At 50.0% G+C, this 14473-nt stretch overlaps 1 protein-coding gene across 1 annotated transcript in view; it reads right to left on the reverse strand.

The window, feature by feature from the left end:
• Window positions 1-2328: 2328 nt before the first annotated feature.
• The window catches only part of LOC110589477 (Y-box-binding protein 1-like), a 31974-nt gene continuing 19829 nt past the window's right edge, over window positions 2329-14473 (reverse strand). Inside the window, 2 exon segments of the mRNA XM_021699994.2 lie at window positions 2329-2769; window positions 2772-3389. Coding sequence (XP_021555669.2) covers window positions 2329-2769; window positions 2772-3389 — 1059 coding nt within the window.

Genomic DNA, 14473 nt, shown 5'->3' on the forward strand with positions numbered 1-14473 from the left:
GTACAGGACCCCGGACGGGGGACAGCAGACCCCTCAGGGAGGAAGCCAGCCTTCGGCTCACACCTGGGGATGGAGGGAGGAACAGGCGCTGATGAAGAAAAGCGGTTTGGGGCCTGCTGTTGTGAAGGTGAGCCGGTGGATGTAAATGGCTCGTGCAAGACACAACACACCGTGGGCGCTCCAGCAGTGCCAGCCGGGCCGGGAAGGAATTTCCCCAGATGCCCAGGCCAGAGCTCGGGGCTGCCGTTCCCCGACGTGCCACAAGGCGGAGCGCATCAGCTGTTCTAGTGTGTTGGGCTCCTGTCCCTCGACCTGCAGTGTGGCCGGTCTCCCGTCAGAGGCTGGTTCTTTCCACTTTACCCAGCTGTTACCAAGCACCCCCGGACCCTGGCAGCCCCCTGCGAAGTGTAGTGCATGCCAGAGCTCAAGTGGCTCCTGACAGCCCTTTCCTTGTGTTTCCTCTTAAAGCCCAGGATTGGTTCCTCTGGACTCTCATCACCTCGCGATAGCTCCGATTCCCCCAAATAGCCACCAGTTTATGTTCTTTTCACCCTTCCCCGTTCTTTTTTTTTTTTTTTAAGATTTATTTATTTATCAGAGAGAGAGCGCGCACAAGCAGGGGGAGCAGCAGAGGGAGAGGCAGGCTCCCCACAGAGCAAGGAGCCCGAAGCAGGACTCGATCCCGGGACCCTGGGATCATGACCTGAGCCAAAGGCAGACGCTTAATGGACTGAGCCACCCAGGTGCCCTTCCCGGTTCATTCCACCCACTCGAAGCATCCACTGGGCCCACCCCTAGAGCAGCACGGATGAGACGAGGCACTGGCCCCTGGCACCCCTGGGCCATCTAGGCCAGCAGAGGTTCATTTCTCTGCACAGACCCCAGTCTCTCTCTGGAGGGGATGAGAAGGTATTTTCCCACAAGTCTCCCTCCTGAGTTAGAAATGTACTTGGTTTTGAACACACACACCCCCACCACCCCACCCTGATGGCTTCTGGAGAGGGTTGGGTGGCTACATGCTCTGGAGTGAGATAGATCTGTTGTGCAGTCTTCACTCTGCTGGTGACCTTGGGCAAGTTACATCACCTCCATGGTCATCTTACACGAAATAGAGATTAAAAGAAGAGATCTAACGTTTTACTTTATGAGATGCTAAGGAATCAGTTGTTCCAGGAAAAGGGAATATTCACCAGCCTCTTTAATGCTTTTCTCCCCTCACCCATGGAACATCTTTAAACACACACTGAAACTGACATACAGGTAACTTCCCAAAAGGAGAGGAGGCTGCCTCTTGACAGATGACTTCAAGCCAAAGAGGTGAACCTGGGTTCAGGTGGGGGCTGGCAGGAAATCCACATGCTCCCTTTCTTAACTCTCTCCCAAGAGGACTCTGGCTGAGGTTGAGGACTGACAAGCACCGGACCTGACAAGGTCAGAAAAAGGACAGCAGAAGGATTTCCAGGCAGAGTAAGCACATGGATAGACTTCACAGGTCAGTTACTGGGGTACTGTCTGGCCTCTCGAGCAGGCAGGACTAAGACCTCCACCATCTGTGCCCAGCTCAGTGCCTGGCACTTAGAGGGCAGCCTTCTGGGGTCAAGAATGACCAGAACCTTCATCCCTTGGCCTTGGTTTTGTCACGACTCATTACAACCACTGATGATTTAGCCCACTTTGGAAGCTGACAGAGGCCATCCCAAAGATGCCCCACACAAACTGCAGTTTGCTTCTCAGTGGAACAAGGGTTGGACCACATTGAAGGTTTGAAACTGTGTTTTTCTGTACCCCTCAGAGACAAGGAGGCAGGGAGAGGTATGTGGCAAGGTGAGCACCAAATGTTCAAAGCCCCCATCCCCATTTCACTAGAGAAGCTCCAAAAAAGGTCATGTTTTGTTTTTGGTGTTTTTTTTGACAATTATTTAAGACCTTTATTAACGGGTGCTTGCCGTTTGTTGATTTTTTTGAAAAAATCAAGTTGTAAACTTTTTATTACAAATTAAAAATGAGGTTCTTAAAAATCTCAACTTGACCAGATATGAAACAATTTAAAAACCTTTAAAGGTGTATTGAGAAAAACTAGGTTGTTGTTTTTTTTTTTAAAACACGTTTGTCATTACCAAAAAGAGACGTCTTTAGGTAAAAATAATAAAAACCCCATGCTGCATAGATAATGCAGATAGTTCTATTTATCTGGTCAGTGGGCAAAAAGCAAGCACTTAAGGTCTTCAGCTCTAATCTTTTGTTCATTTCTTATTGCTGGAATTTCATCTTCATTTCTTCGTGTTGGATGACTTAAACCGGATGATGGTAGAGATGGTAAACCGGCATTTACTCAGCCCTGCCCTGCTCAGCCTCGGGAGCGTACGAATTCTCAGCTGGTGGATCTGCTGCTTTTGTCTCTTTGCCATCTCGTGGTTTGGGGTTTTCTGGGCGTCTGCGTCGGTAATTGAAGTTGCGGCGGTACCAACGTTGAGGTGGCTGCTGACCTTGGGTCTCATCTCCTTGATTTTCCTTATCTTCCTCATTGCCGTCCTCTCCAGGCTGTCTTTGGCGAGGAGGACCCCTGCGGAATCGTGGTCTATAACCCCGATACATATTCTGTCTCACTGGTCTACCTTGTTCTCCTGCACCCTGGTTGTCAGCACCTTCCATCACTTCTCCCTGCACAGGAGGGTTGGAATACTGTGGTCGACGCCCATAGGGTCTCTGCATGTAGTAAGGTGGGAACCGTCGCCTGCGGTAGGGCCGGCGCTGTTGGGCCTGGGCTTTAGATCTCTAGAAAGAGATCTAAAGGGGGCACTTTCCGATCCCTCGTTCTTTTCCCCACTCTCACTATTCTGGTAATTCTGCTGGTAATTGCGTGGAGGACCCCTGCGACGTGGATAGCCCCTATAATGGTTACGGTCTGCTGCATATTTACTGCCTTGCACTGGAACTCCACCAGGGCCTGTCACATTTGCTGCCTCCGCACCCTTTTCTCCTTCAACATCAAACTCCACAGTCTCTCCATCTCTTACACTGCGAAGGTACTTCCTGGGGTTATTCTTCTTTATGGCAGTCTGGTGTACAAATCCATCTTCCTTGGTGTCATTCCTGTTGATGTAACCATATCCGTTTCTTACATTGAACCATTTCACTGTTCCCAAAACCTTCGTTGCGATGACCTTCTTGTCCCCGCCGGCAAGCGCCGCCGATGTGAGGCCGCCCGGGCCGCCGCTCCCTGCGCTGCTGCCCGTGGTGCCGGGCTTGGTGTCGGCCGCGCTGAGGGCGGGGGCGGCGGGGGGGGGGGCGGCGGGCGGCTGCTGGGTCTTGGCCTCGCTGCTCGTGGTTGCGGTGATGGTGACCGGCCGGCTGCGGCAGCTGCGGCTCCTCCCAGGGTGTGATGGTAACTAGGCCGGCGGCGGCGGTGGGGCTGCTCAGGGCTCTCTGGGGTCGGCTCTCCGCTCCCGCTACCGATCGAACTCTGTTTTTTTAAGAGAGGAGAGAGAGAGAGAGAGAGAGAGAGAGAGAGAGAGTGCACAGGAGCAGGAAGGGGAGGGGCAGAGGGAGAGTAAGAGAATCCCAAGCAGGCTCCCTGCTCAGCATGGAGTCTGACACAGCGCTCCATCTCACAACCTTGAGATCATGACCTGAGCCGAAATCAAGAGTTGGACGCTTAACCGACTAAGCCACTCAGGCTCCCTAAGAGGTCATGTTTTTATTTATTTATTTATTTAAAAGATTTTATTTATTTATTTTTGCGAGAGAGAGAGAAAGAGAGAGAGCACGAGCCAGGGGGAGGGTGGCAGAGGGAGAAGCAGACTCCCCACTGAGCAGGGAGCCGGACGCGGGGCTTGATCCCAGGACTCCGGGATCATGACCTGAGCCGAAGGCAGACGCTTAACTGACTGAGCCACCCAGGAATCTCAAGAGGTCATGTTTTGAAATAAGATGTAAAGAACAATAAAGAAAAATCAACACAACTTGTACAGTTTAACGATTAGTTATAAAATGAATACCCCATCATGCAAGTCAAGAAATAGAACATTGCCTGCACCCCAGGATCCACCTTAGAGGCCCCAGACTTGATTTTAAGGGAGCCAAAAATCTGGTACAGGATGTGGCTTTTATGCGGTTGTGGCAGGGGGAGGGGAGCCTTTGGCTGGGGTGGGCCTCAGATGCAGAGTTGAATCCACCATATTCCCCAGACCATGCATCAGGATCATGGGCTCATACAGGGCCTTCTCTTGTCTTCTTTGATATGCTTATTTTTCTTCCCTTCATCTCTATCACTGCTCATATTTCCCCTTTCTCCCAAAGACACTTAATATATTGTATTTGGCTTATGTCCTTAGCTATATATAGATCTTTGAAAAATATATTGTGTTTTGTATATGTATGCATTTTAGATCTCTTTCTAGTCCTTACTTTTTTCCTGTTATTCTATATATCTCAAATCTATTGCTTCTAACTGCTGCCTGTTCACTCCACAGAATGCATCTCTCTCTCCCGTTTACCTGTCCTAATGATGGATACTTAGGATGCCACTGAGTCCTCTGTTGTAGCCAACAACACTCCTCTGTCCCCTCGTGGAGTCCAGACTGAGTTGCTCTGAGGCACGTGGCCAGGAGGTGATGATATAAGGCAAGGTAAGCGGGCTTAGGCTTGGCTAGTTTAAATAATTTCAGCGGGCTCTTGTGTAGGGGCTATCCCCAGTAGCCTGGTCCCTGGCCCCGGGGGTGATGGGGGCAAAGAAATAGTAGCAGCCAGGGGTGGGAAGGGCTGGCTAGAAGAGGTAGAGGGATGTGGGCTCTGGACCTGTTAGTTTATATGTGAAAGGCGTGCTCGCAGGTGAATCCTTTGCTGTCTCTAGGAATTGGCTGGGCCTCAGAGGTCAGGCTCCCCAGGACTAGCAATATAAAGAAGCAGAATAAAAAGACACGTGTAATGCAATGGGTTTGGTAGAACTTCGTTCTAAAGCCAAAAGAGCTGAGAAAAAATTTTAAAAGGAGATGACTTTAATTCTCATTCAATATATTTTCCTGGTTGTTGGCTTATTTTCTATTTCTTCTTGTTCAAAGTTTGACATTTTACATATTTCAATAAACATTCATTTCTTATGGGCCCAGTGCTTCTGGAAAGCTAAGTCATGGCTTTTCTGGGACCCTCTACCTCCTCTTTGTGACCTTTACTTCTCTAGCTCCCTTGACAACTGTGTAAAGTCTAATTCCTATAATAAATCATTGATTCCATGATATAGTGGTTCCGCTTCCCCAACTGAACCCTAGTAGATAACTTCCCTACAGACTTAATGGAGCAGAATTTTTGTACCAACCCTGGCCTCTCTAGCTCTGGACCTTTCCCTGAGAGAAAGAAGTACATTCCTCTCTTGTTTAAACCACTGTTACTTTGTCATTGTTGTTGCTTTTTAAAGATTTTATTTTTAAGTAATCTCTACACCCAACATGGGGCTCGAAATCATAACCCTGAGGTCAAGAGTCACACGCTCTTCTGACTGAGCCAGCCAGGTGCCCCTAAACCACTGTTACTTTGATCTGGCTTCATGGAGCTGAGACACCTACTCATTTTGGACCCTGCCTACTGCTAGAACTTTACAGGAGAGAAAGCACTTGTATCTAATTCGACCCATTGCATGTTTTTGGTTTCTTTCTAACAGGAGCTTAGCCTGTAGCTTAAATAAATCTGCCCTCATCGGGCGCCTGGGTGGCTCAGTTGGTTAGGCGACTGCCTTCGGCTCAGGTCATGATCCTGGAGTCCCGGGATCGAGTCCCATGTCGGGCTCCCTGATCGGCAGGGAGTCTGCTTCTCCCTCTGACCCTCCCCCCTCTCAGGCTCTCTATCTCATTCTCTCTCTCAAATAAATAAATAAAATCTTTAAAAAAAAAAAAAATCTGCCCTCATCTGCGCTACCCCACTCTTCACCTGGTTGAATCCTGCTCATCCTGCACTTTTTTCTGACCCCTCAGTCTGATCCCCTTATTGTAAGGGCACTCTCCTCATGCCCCTCTCCTAGCACATGCATAATCTAGGAAATATTTGTTGCCCATCTGTCTCCTGCACTAGACTAGACCTTGCCTCTCTTATTCCTGCCATAGCCCCAGCCCACAATGCAGAGCTGACACACAGCCAGTGGCCAAATGAATGAACGCTCTCCAGGGGAGCTACAGAGAGGAGAAATCTTTTGGTGCATTTTGCTAGGCGTGTGCGGCAGCCCTGAACTCCTTGGGTGGATGGAACCTGGCTTGTCAGACTTTGCTGCCCAGACATTCTCCCCATCATCCTTTCCAAAGCCACCCATGCCAAAGCCTTGAACTACTCTCTAAGTGTTAGGTGCTTCACAACCAGTTTTTGCCCATGAAGAGGGGATAATATGTGTGTGCCAGACATCAAGGCCACTGAACTCCCACCCCCACCCAGCTATGTGTGATATGTAGAACCCCTGGTGGGGTTCTAGGTGGCTCATGTTATCTTCTCTAAGAGCTGCCTACCAAGCCCCTCCGTGCTGGGGTGTGGGCCCCGCTGGGTTGCCACTAGCCCATGGGATGCTTTACTAAGGATTGGGGAAAAAGTGCCCCTTTCTCGATCCATTTTATTGCCATCTGCCAAAATAGTTTCATGATGAGTATGCATATTTACCATGTCTGTAGTGTGACTGGGACCCCTTGGAGTTATGCATTGCACAGTCGGCCTAACCATATGTGCTGTCAGCCTCCCCATTCGCCTTGTCAGCATCATGTTCCTCTGCCTTCTTCTGGAGCCAGGCTGATTGGTCCAACCTAACTTCAACTGGCCAGTCAGATTGGTTGTCTCAGAAATTTAAAGTTGGGATACAGAGCTCTAGTTTGTCACTATTGAACTGGGAGAAAATGCAGAGTCATGGCTGGGATAGCCATTTCCAGGCATGTGTCAGTTAGAGTCCCTGACAGCAAGCAACAGAAACCAACTTAAAGAGCTACCTGAGCTTAAAGAAGGTGGGATGTGTTGGAAGGAGTCTGGGAAAACCAGAGAACCCAAAAGCCAGGCAGGAGGAACAACAGGAAAAGCTTCACACCAGAGCAGTCTGGCCCATGCCCCCACTGCCCAGAGGAGGAGGGGACAGGAAAGGTGGGGCATGGACGATGGCGGACACTGACATGGACAAGGGACTACTGTCCATTTCCTCCTTCCTGTCTCTCCATTAGGACTCAAAGGCTTGGGCGAGAGCATCTGATCAGCCATGCAGTGATGGTGGTAAGGTGCTCGCATCGGATGGGGGACCGCCCAGCAGTGTGGGCGGTGAAAGAATTCACCTGAGACAGAAAAAAGGAGATAGAAGTTTATTGAATACACCACAAGGGAGCGGAGGGCAGGACAGCAAAGGAGAGACTGTCTGCCACCAGGCGGTGGCGGGGGGGGACCACAGTTCTAGGGCAGAGTGGGGACTATGGGAACATATGCAATTTTCCCTTTTTTGGCAATCTAGGAAACTGTGCTTGATCGTGATTGGTCTATGGTTATTTCGAGATGGGTCCTTTAATGAGCCCGTCTGCATTCAGCTTGGTGGTTGCTGGGGTCTCTTCTGCCTTGATCAAATTTCCATTGCTCAAGCCTGTTTGTTGCCTAAAAGCAGCCTCTACAGGCTCCATCCCTCTGTTGTTGTTCTCTTCTGAACTCAAAGAACAATTTTTCATTTATAAAATTATTTAGAACACATTAAACAAGGCAACATTTCTTTTTTTCTCGCCTTCTGGTACAGGATCTTGTGGTGGCTCCTCCCCTGTGGCACCTCTTCCAGCCGGCCTCACTGTCACCAGCCCCCCTTCCCGCGCCCTCCCCTTGTCCTCAGGAGCAGACGTGCCTTCTTCATCATTCTCTTGGCTTTCTGTCATGTCTTCCAAGTGTCTCCTCTGTTGCCAGGGAAATGCTTTTTAGCTTATCTCCTTTCTTTGGTTTGGTTTGGTTAGCTGCTCGCTCTTCCTCAGGAACGATACTGCTCTGACCCTGGTCAACCCAAGCTGCTGCCTCTCTCTCCCTCTCTCTGCCTTCTGCAGGTCGGTCCCTCTGCCTGTGCAATTCCAACTGCGGTTTTCTCTGTATCCGCTTCCACCCATGAACCACACAGCCTTTCAAGTTCATTGTTAAATGAATCTGCTTTCCAGGAACTTCTTCTTTTCCCAGTGTTGCTCCTCTATGTGAAGAAGTTCAGCTTCTAGTTTTCACTGATGAATGGTTAAGAACTGAGCTTGTTGTTTGAGATCCTGTATTCTAGCTGTTGCGACAAGTGACTGGACATCTGGCCCCACACTCTCACTAGGTATCCTAGCGATGAGGTGCTGGTTGCTCTGGAAAGAAGTGGCTGTATGCTTCACTGAAGAGCCATCATCACAAGATAGGTTAGGAGAAACCCGAGGTGACCTAGGGTATGGCTTTAGATATAATGCCAAAGGCACTCTCCATGAAAGAAATAATTGATAAGCTAGACTTCATTACAACTACAAACTTCTGCTGTGCTGGGGCTGTGGGGGCTCAGTCGGTTACGTGTCCGACTCTTTCAGCTCAGGTCATGATCTCATGCGTCATTGGATGGAGCCCCAAGTCGGGCTCGACACTCAGCTCAGAGTCTGCTTGGGATTCTCTCGCTCTCCTTCTGCCCCCCGCGCCCCCCCCCCCCCCGCAGGCTCTCTCTCAAATGGATAAATAAATCTTAAAACAAAACAAAACAAAAAACTCCTGCTGTGCAAAAGACACTGTCAAGTGATTGAGAAGACAAGCCACAGACTAGGAGAAAATATTTGCAAAAAACACATCTGGTAGGGGCGCCTGGGTGGCTCAATCATTAAGCGTCTGCCTTCGGCTCAGGTCATGATCCCAGGGTCCTGGGATCAAGCCCCGCATTGGGCTCCTCACTCTGCGGCGAGCCTGCTTCTCCCTCTCCCACTCCCGCTGCTTGTGTTCCCTCTCTCGCTGTGTCTATCACTGTCAAATGAATAAATAAAATCTTTAAAAAAGAAAAAGAAAATGGGCAAAAGACCTGAAAAGACTTCACCAAAGATATGCATATGGAAAATAAGCACACGAAAAGATGCTCTACACCCTATGGCATTAGGGAATTGCAAATTAAAACAATGAGAAACCCCTGCACACCTATGAGAATGGCCAAAATCCAGAACACTGATGACACCAAATGCTGGTGAGGATGTGGAGCAACAGGAACTCGAATCCATTGCTGGTGGGAATGCAAAATGGTACAGCCACTTCAGAAGACAACCTGGCAGTTTCTTCCAAAGTTAAACCTACTTTTACCATATGATCCAGCAATTGTGGCCCTTGGTATTTACCCAAATGTGTTGAAAATCTATGTCCCTATAAAAACCTGCACACTGTCTATAGCAGCCCTTTTTATCAATGTGTAGCTGACCCACAATATCGTCCCAGTTTCAGGTGTACAATAGTGAGTCAACATTTATATACATTAGGAAATGATCACCACAATCAGTCTAGCTACCAGCCTGTCCTCTGGTATGAGGCCAGTGCAGCTCTAGCCCTGATGCTCTGTCCTCTACTCACTGGGCTCCCTCTCACCTTGTTTTCCTTCTCCCCCACGTTTGATCTCAGGGGTAGGGTTTCCTTCTGCAGAGCAGGGGTGGAGGCAGGGATCCTCTGAGCCAAGTGACCACCTCTGCCCACCTTGGGCATTCCTGTAACCCAGGCTGGCAGCTGCTGGTTCTATAACTGCTGATTCTCCCAGCCCCAGGTCTTGCCCTCTTCCTTTTTTGCCTGAATTCCAGCCCCTACCTTTGGGAACTGTCATCATGTTTAATCCTGTCTGGGTGAGCCCCCTCCACTTCCTGAAATGGAAGGTATTCCATTACACGGTAAAGTGTGGTTTAAGTAGCTGTGGGGAAGTGTGACAGAAAGTCTGTCAGCTGGGCCGGACTTGCCAAAACTTGGTGTAGTGTGGGCACGCTCTCACCGTGCCTCCTAAGGAAACCTGAGCAGAGCTGAGGCTGGGCCAGCAGGATGTTCCAGGTTAAGAGGCAGGAAATGGTGTGGGGGAGGAGCAGATGAAGCTCAGGCCCCCAGTGGCGGAGAAAGGAGGATGGGGGCAGGGACTTCCTGACAGCGTTAGGGTGGGGTGGGTGGGGCCCAACTCTTGTTGGGGAGGGGCTGAAGGAGGGAGGTGGGGGGGGAATGGGTGGGGGGGTAGGGGGAAGACAGGATTCCTCTAACAAACATTTCAGCCTGCGGCCAGAGGCACCTGGAACCCCCAGGAGAGGCCCGCCCTCCAGAGAGAATTAGGTGCTTCTGGGTGGAGAGGGCCTTAGCCTTGGGGCAGCGGGAGGGCCCAGGGCTGGCCAACAAGAATATCCTACAGGATGGTCTAAGCCCAAAGACTACAACTCAGCAAATACCAGAAACGGGCCCAGCCAGACTCCGAGACTTTGTGGAGGCTCTTTTCAGGGTCCTCCTCCCCATTCCTTTGTTGGATCTGGGCACTTCCAGCCTCCAGTCCCCTCTGTCCTTCTGCACCAGGTGGTCAGTCAGGGCTTGCCTGGCTTCCTTCCTCCGTCTCTCATCCCTGCCATCCCCCACCCCTCCCTGGTGGAAGTCGGGGCCTCCTCCCAGGACCCACCTTGACCGAGCCAGCTCCAGCTGGGACACGGTCTTTCCCGTCCCAGCAGGCTGAGGCACCTGAGGCTTTCATTGTGAGCCACTTCAAAGTCTTTCTGGAAGCAGGTGGGAGATAAAGTGTAAACACCACGTGGGTGAGTGAGTCATCTGGGCCCTCCCAGCGCCACAGGACGGGACTATCCTTGCTCCTCCGACCCACAGGCCTCTCCAGGAGCCAAGCACTGGTTCTGGCCGCAGGCAGATGCTACCCTGGGGCTGGAGCCCTTTAAAGCTCAGTTGCTCACCATCACCTACACCATCCAGTGGGCAATAACCCACCTGGGCAAAGCACTTTCCGTGTGTTAGTCCATTTCATCCGCACAATCTCATGAGGCAGATACTCTTCTGTCCATTCCACAGGTGACAAAAGCAAGGCCTACCTAGAGAGCTTCAGGGATTTACACAGAGTTACACAGGTTAAGAGAATGGACTCAGGCTCCAGTTCCAGCCATCCGACTCCAGAGTCGGGCTTAACCACTGACGCACCGAGGAGGACATGGCACCATTCACGTGGCATCCCTTTCCCAAAGGTAGAAACGGAATTGAATCATAAGAAACCTGTCAGACATCCCAACTCTTCCAAAAAGTCAATTATTATGAAAGGCAAAAGAAGTTGAGAAGAACTTTTCCAGAATGAAAAACCACAACCCATAATTCTGGATCGGTATCGGACCTGAGAAAAAAACTGCTACAGAAGACAGCGGGGGACAAAGGGCAAAATTAGAACAAGGACCGTATATTAGATTATAGTGTGTATCAATGACATGTCTTTAATTTGGTAGTTGAGAAAATGTCCTCGTTCTTAAGAGATATGTGCTGAAGTATTTAGGGATGAAGTGTGATAGCGTCTGAAACTTATCCTCAAATAGTTCAGAAAAAAAAGAATACTAAAATGATTTACATCCGTGTGCATGTGTAAGAAAGAGACAATACAGCAAATGTAGTAAAATATTAGTGAATCTTGGTAAAGGGCATTTGGGAGTTTATTATACTATTTTAATTTCTCTGTACGTTTAATATTTTCAAAATAAGAAGGTAGCTAAACGGAAGTTACTAAAGTAACACACCTGGCACTAATTTAGGTTCTGAGTGATGCTATTCCACACCTTTGCAGGACAGTGGGTCCCAAAGGCAGCACAACCCCAGGCCGTTAGTGAGACCCCGTGTCAAGGTCCTTGCCCATCCTCTGGCTTCACTGAGGTCCCCGAGCTTCTGCTTTCTCGTTCACTCTCAGAATCTTCCTGCACAGGGCTGGGGGCGGGGCCTGGGGGGAGGGGCAGATAGGAAGTGATGGCCAAGGTGTGGGGAAGTCTGTCCTTCCCTCAGCCCCAAGCATTGTATCTTTGGAAAGTCTGGACAGATTTGTCCACGTGTATTAAGTGGTTTGTGCTGAGGGATTTGCAAACAGAAAAGGTACTGATTGAGAAGCAGGAATGTTCTTCTGGCTCATTCTCCTGCCTCTTGGCAATGCCTGCGCCTCCGAGCACCAGGAAAGTGCTACACAGACCCGCCGAGGCATCACTCAGCCCTGGGGAAGCCAGCCTGAGTGTCAACACTCTGGCAGAGAGAAGTGCTAAAATGCATATTTGAAGATGTCTGAACAGACTTGTTTGAGAGACAACTGGAGTTGTGAAGTAATCCTGATGTCTCCCCATGTCTCGGTTTTGAAGGCAGAGTTTGCCTTCAGGCCTCTGACCTCTAATGTCTTTCTATTATTGTTAGCATTTGACAGAACTTTGCTTAAAACTTGAGGATGACAGAAGTCAACACAGAGAGGAGCTTACAATTGCTGCTAGAAGGGCTACTCGGAAGATCCTCTCAGGGACAGTAGTCAGTTCAGCTCGGGATCCTCTGGGCCTAATGCCTGGGCCAGTGATGCTGCACCAGGTACAGACCATTTCCTCTATAAACTGACCTCCTCTGGCCCCAGTGGCCCCTGCGAGCCGAGGCCTTCAGCCCCAGTGGGCAATACCAACCCACAGGGAGAGTTACAGGCTCTTGCTCAGAATCTTCCTCCAGAGTATAAGCGAGGGCTCAAGAGCCAGTGGGCTGAGGCCTGGCAGAATGAGTCACAGTGGAGACTAAAGTTGCAGGGAGCACAAGAACATAAAGAAGGCCAAAGGGCTGTTGGCAGAACGATTCAGATCTGCAGAGACTGGGCTCTGAGGGAGAGCTGATCTGGAAGACAGAAGAGAAGGATCTGGAACCATCGTTTCCATCTTTCTCACTCAGCTTCTCTGCTGGTTTGTCTGCCACCCTCTTAGCCCCTGAAAGGGGTCACACTGCAGATCATGCACAGTGGACCCTCCCAATCAGCCCTATTCTTTAAGGAAGCCCCTTCCCTTCCATGTGGGCATTGGGGCTGCCATCACACTATGCTTGCCCTCCTGGCTACAGTGATCAGCCTAAGGAAGGGAGCTTGACTCAGATTGGGTCCTTAACTTGTGTACGGGTAACAGGAGACAGAGGCCCTTCTTTACTCTGGGGTCACTAGTTGAGGTGATACAAGCCTAGAGCTGTCAGCCTTCCCCATATCCCACATAAAGGTCCAATATGAGGGAATGAGGCAAACACAGTCTGGATCCTAGACTAGGGCAACCATTTCGTTGGGGATTTTTTTTTAAGATTTTATTTATTTATTTGAGAGAAAGGGAGTGAGAGAGAGAGAGAAGGAGCAGGGGGAGGGGCAGAGGGAGAAGCAGACTCCCCGCTGAGCAGGGAGCCCTACAAGGAACTTGATCCCAGGACTCTGAGATCATGACCTGAGCCAAAGGCAGACACTTAACCGACTGAGCCACCCAGGCACTCTGGTTGGGGATTTATTCATGGAAACAAAAAAGAAAACTGGTCTGTTGAGATAAATAGGGGCAAGAAAAGAATCAGATGGGCAGATTGAGAGAGAGAGACATGATTTTTCTAGTTCCTAAGCCCCAGGGTGTTTTCCCACCCTTCCTTCCTATGATATTCTCTCAGTCCTTACAATACCCCCGGTCTTAGGCTTTTTTGGGGTATAAGTGACAGAAACCCACCCAGGCTAACTTAGACAAAAAGGGTAGTTATTATAAGGATAGGTGTCCCCTGAAACGCTGAGACAAGTGGCACACCTCGGCCCCAGGAGGGCCGAGAAGCCAGGCAGCCCTTCTCTCTCTGGGTCCCCTGGTCTCAAGCGTCTCACTTAAGACCAACTTCCTTCAGTTCTCTAGTCACATGAGGGTGAACGCGGTTGCTCTGTGGCCACAGAGATGTTCTACTCACTCTCTAGCCCTTTCCAAATCAGAATAGCTCTGGGCCCAGTCTGGGTCAGTATTCACCCCTGTTCCAGTCAGCCAGGTCCAATCGTACTCGGGCTTGTGCCGCCCACCTCTGGGGAAGGGTCAGAGAGGCGCCCTCTTCAGCCCCAGTGGGCAATACCAACCCACAGGGAGAGTTACAGGCTCTTGCTCAGAATCTTCCTCCAGAGTATAAGCGAGGGCTCAAGAGCCAGTGGGCTGAGGCCTGGCAGAATGAGTCACAGTGGAGACTAAAGTTGCAGGGAGCACAAGAATAAATCAGAATAGCTCTGGGCCCAGTCTGGGTCAGTATTCACCCCTGACCCAGGGGTGAATTCTTGTGATTTATTCAGAGCAGGCTGCTTTGGGTGGGTTTCCAGCCACTGCCATTAAATAGAACTGATGAAGACAACTGCCAGTAGCCTTGGGATGCCAGTTTGCCCCTCACCTCTCCTCATTGGAAGGTGTATGGCTCAAGGAGTTGTCCAACTGGATCAAAGGGCGGGTTCTTCCCAAATGAGAGCAGAGAACATTCTTCCACAATGATTCTCCTG

This window comes from Neomonachus schauinslandi, chromosome 6, assembly GCF_002201575.2.
Source record: "Neomonachus schauinslandi chromosome 6, ASM220157v2, whole genome shotgun sequence".
In the NCBI taxonomy this organism is placed as follows: domain Eukaryota; kingdom Metazoa; phylum Chordata; class Mammalia; order Carnivora; family Phocidae; genus Neomonachus; species Neomonachus schauinslandi.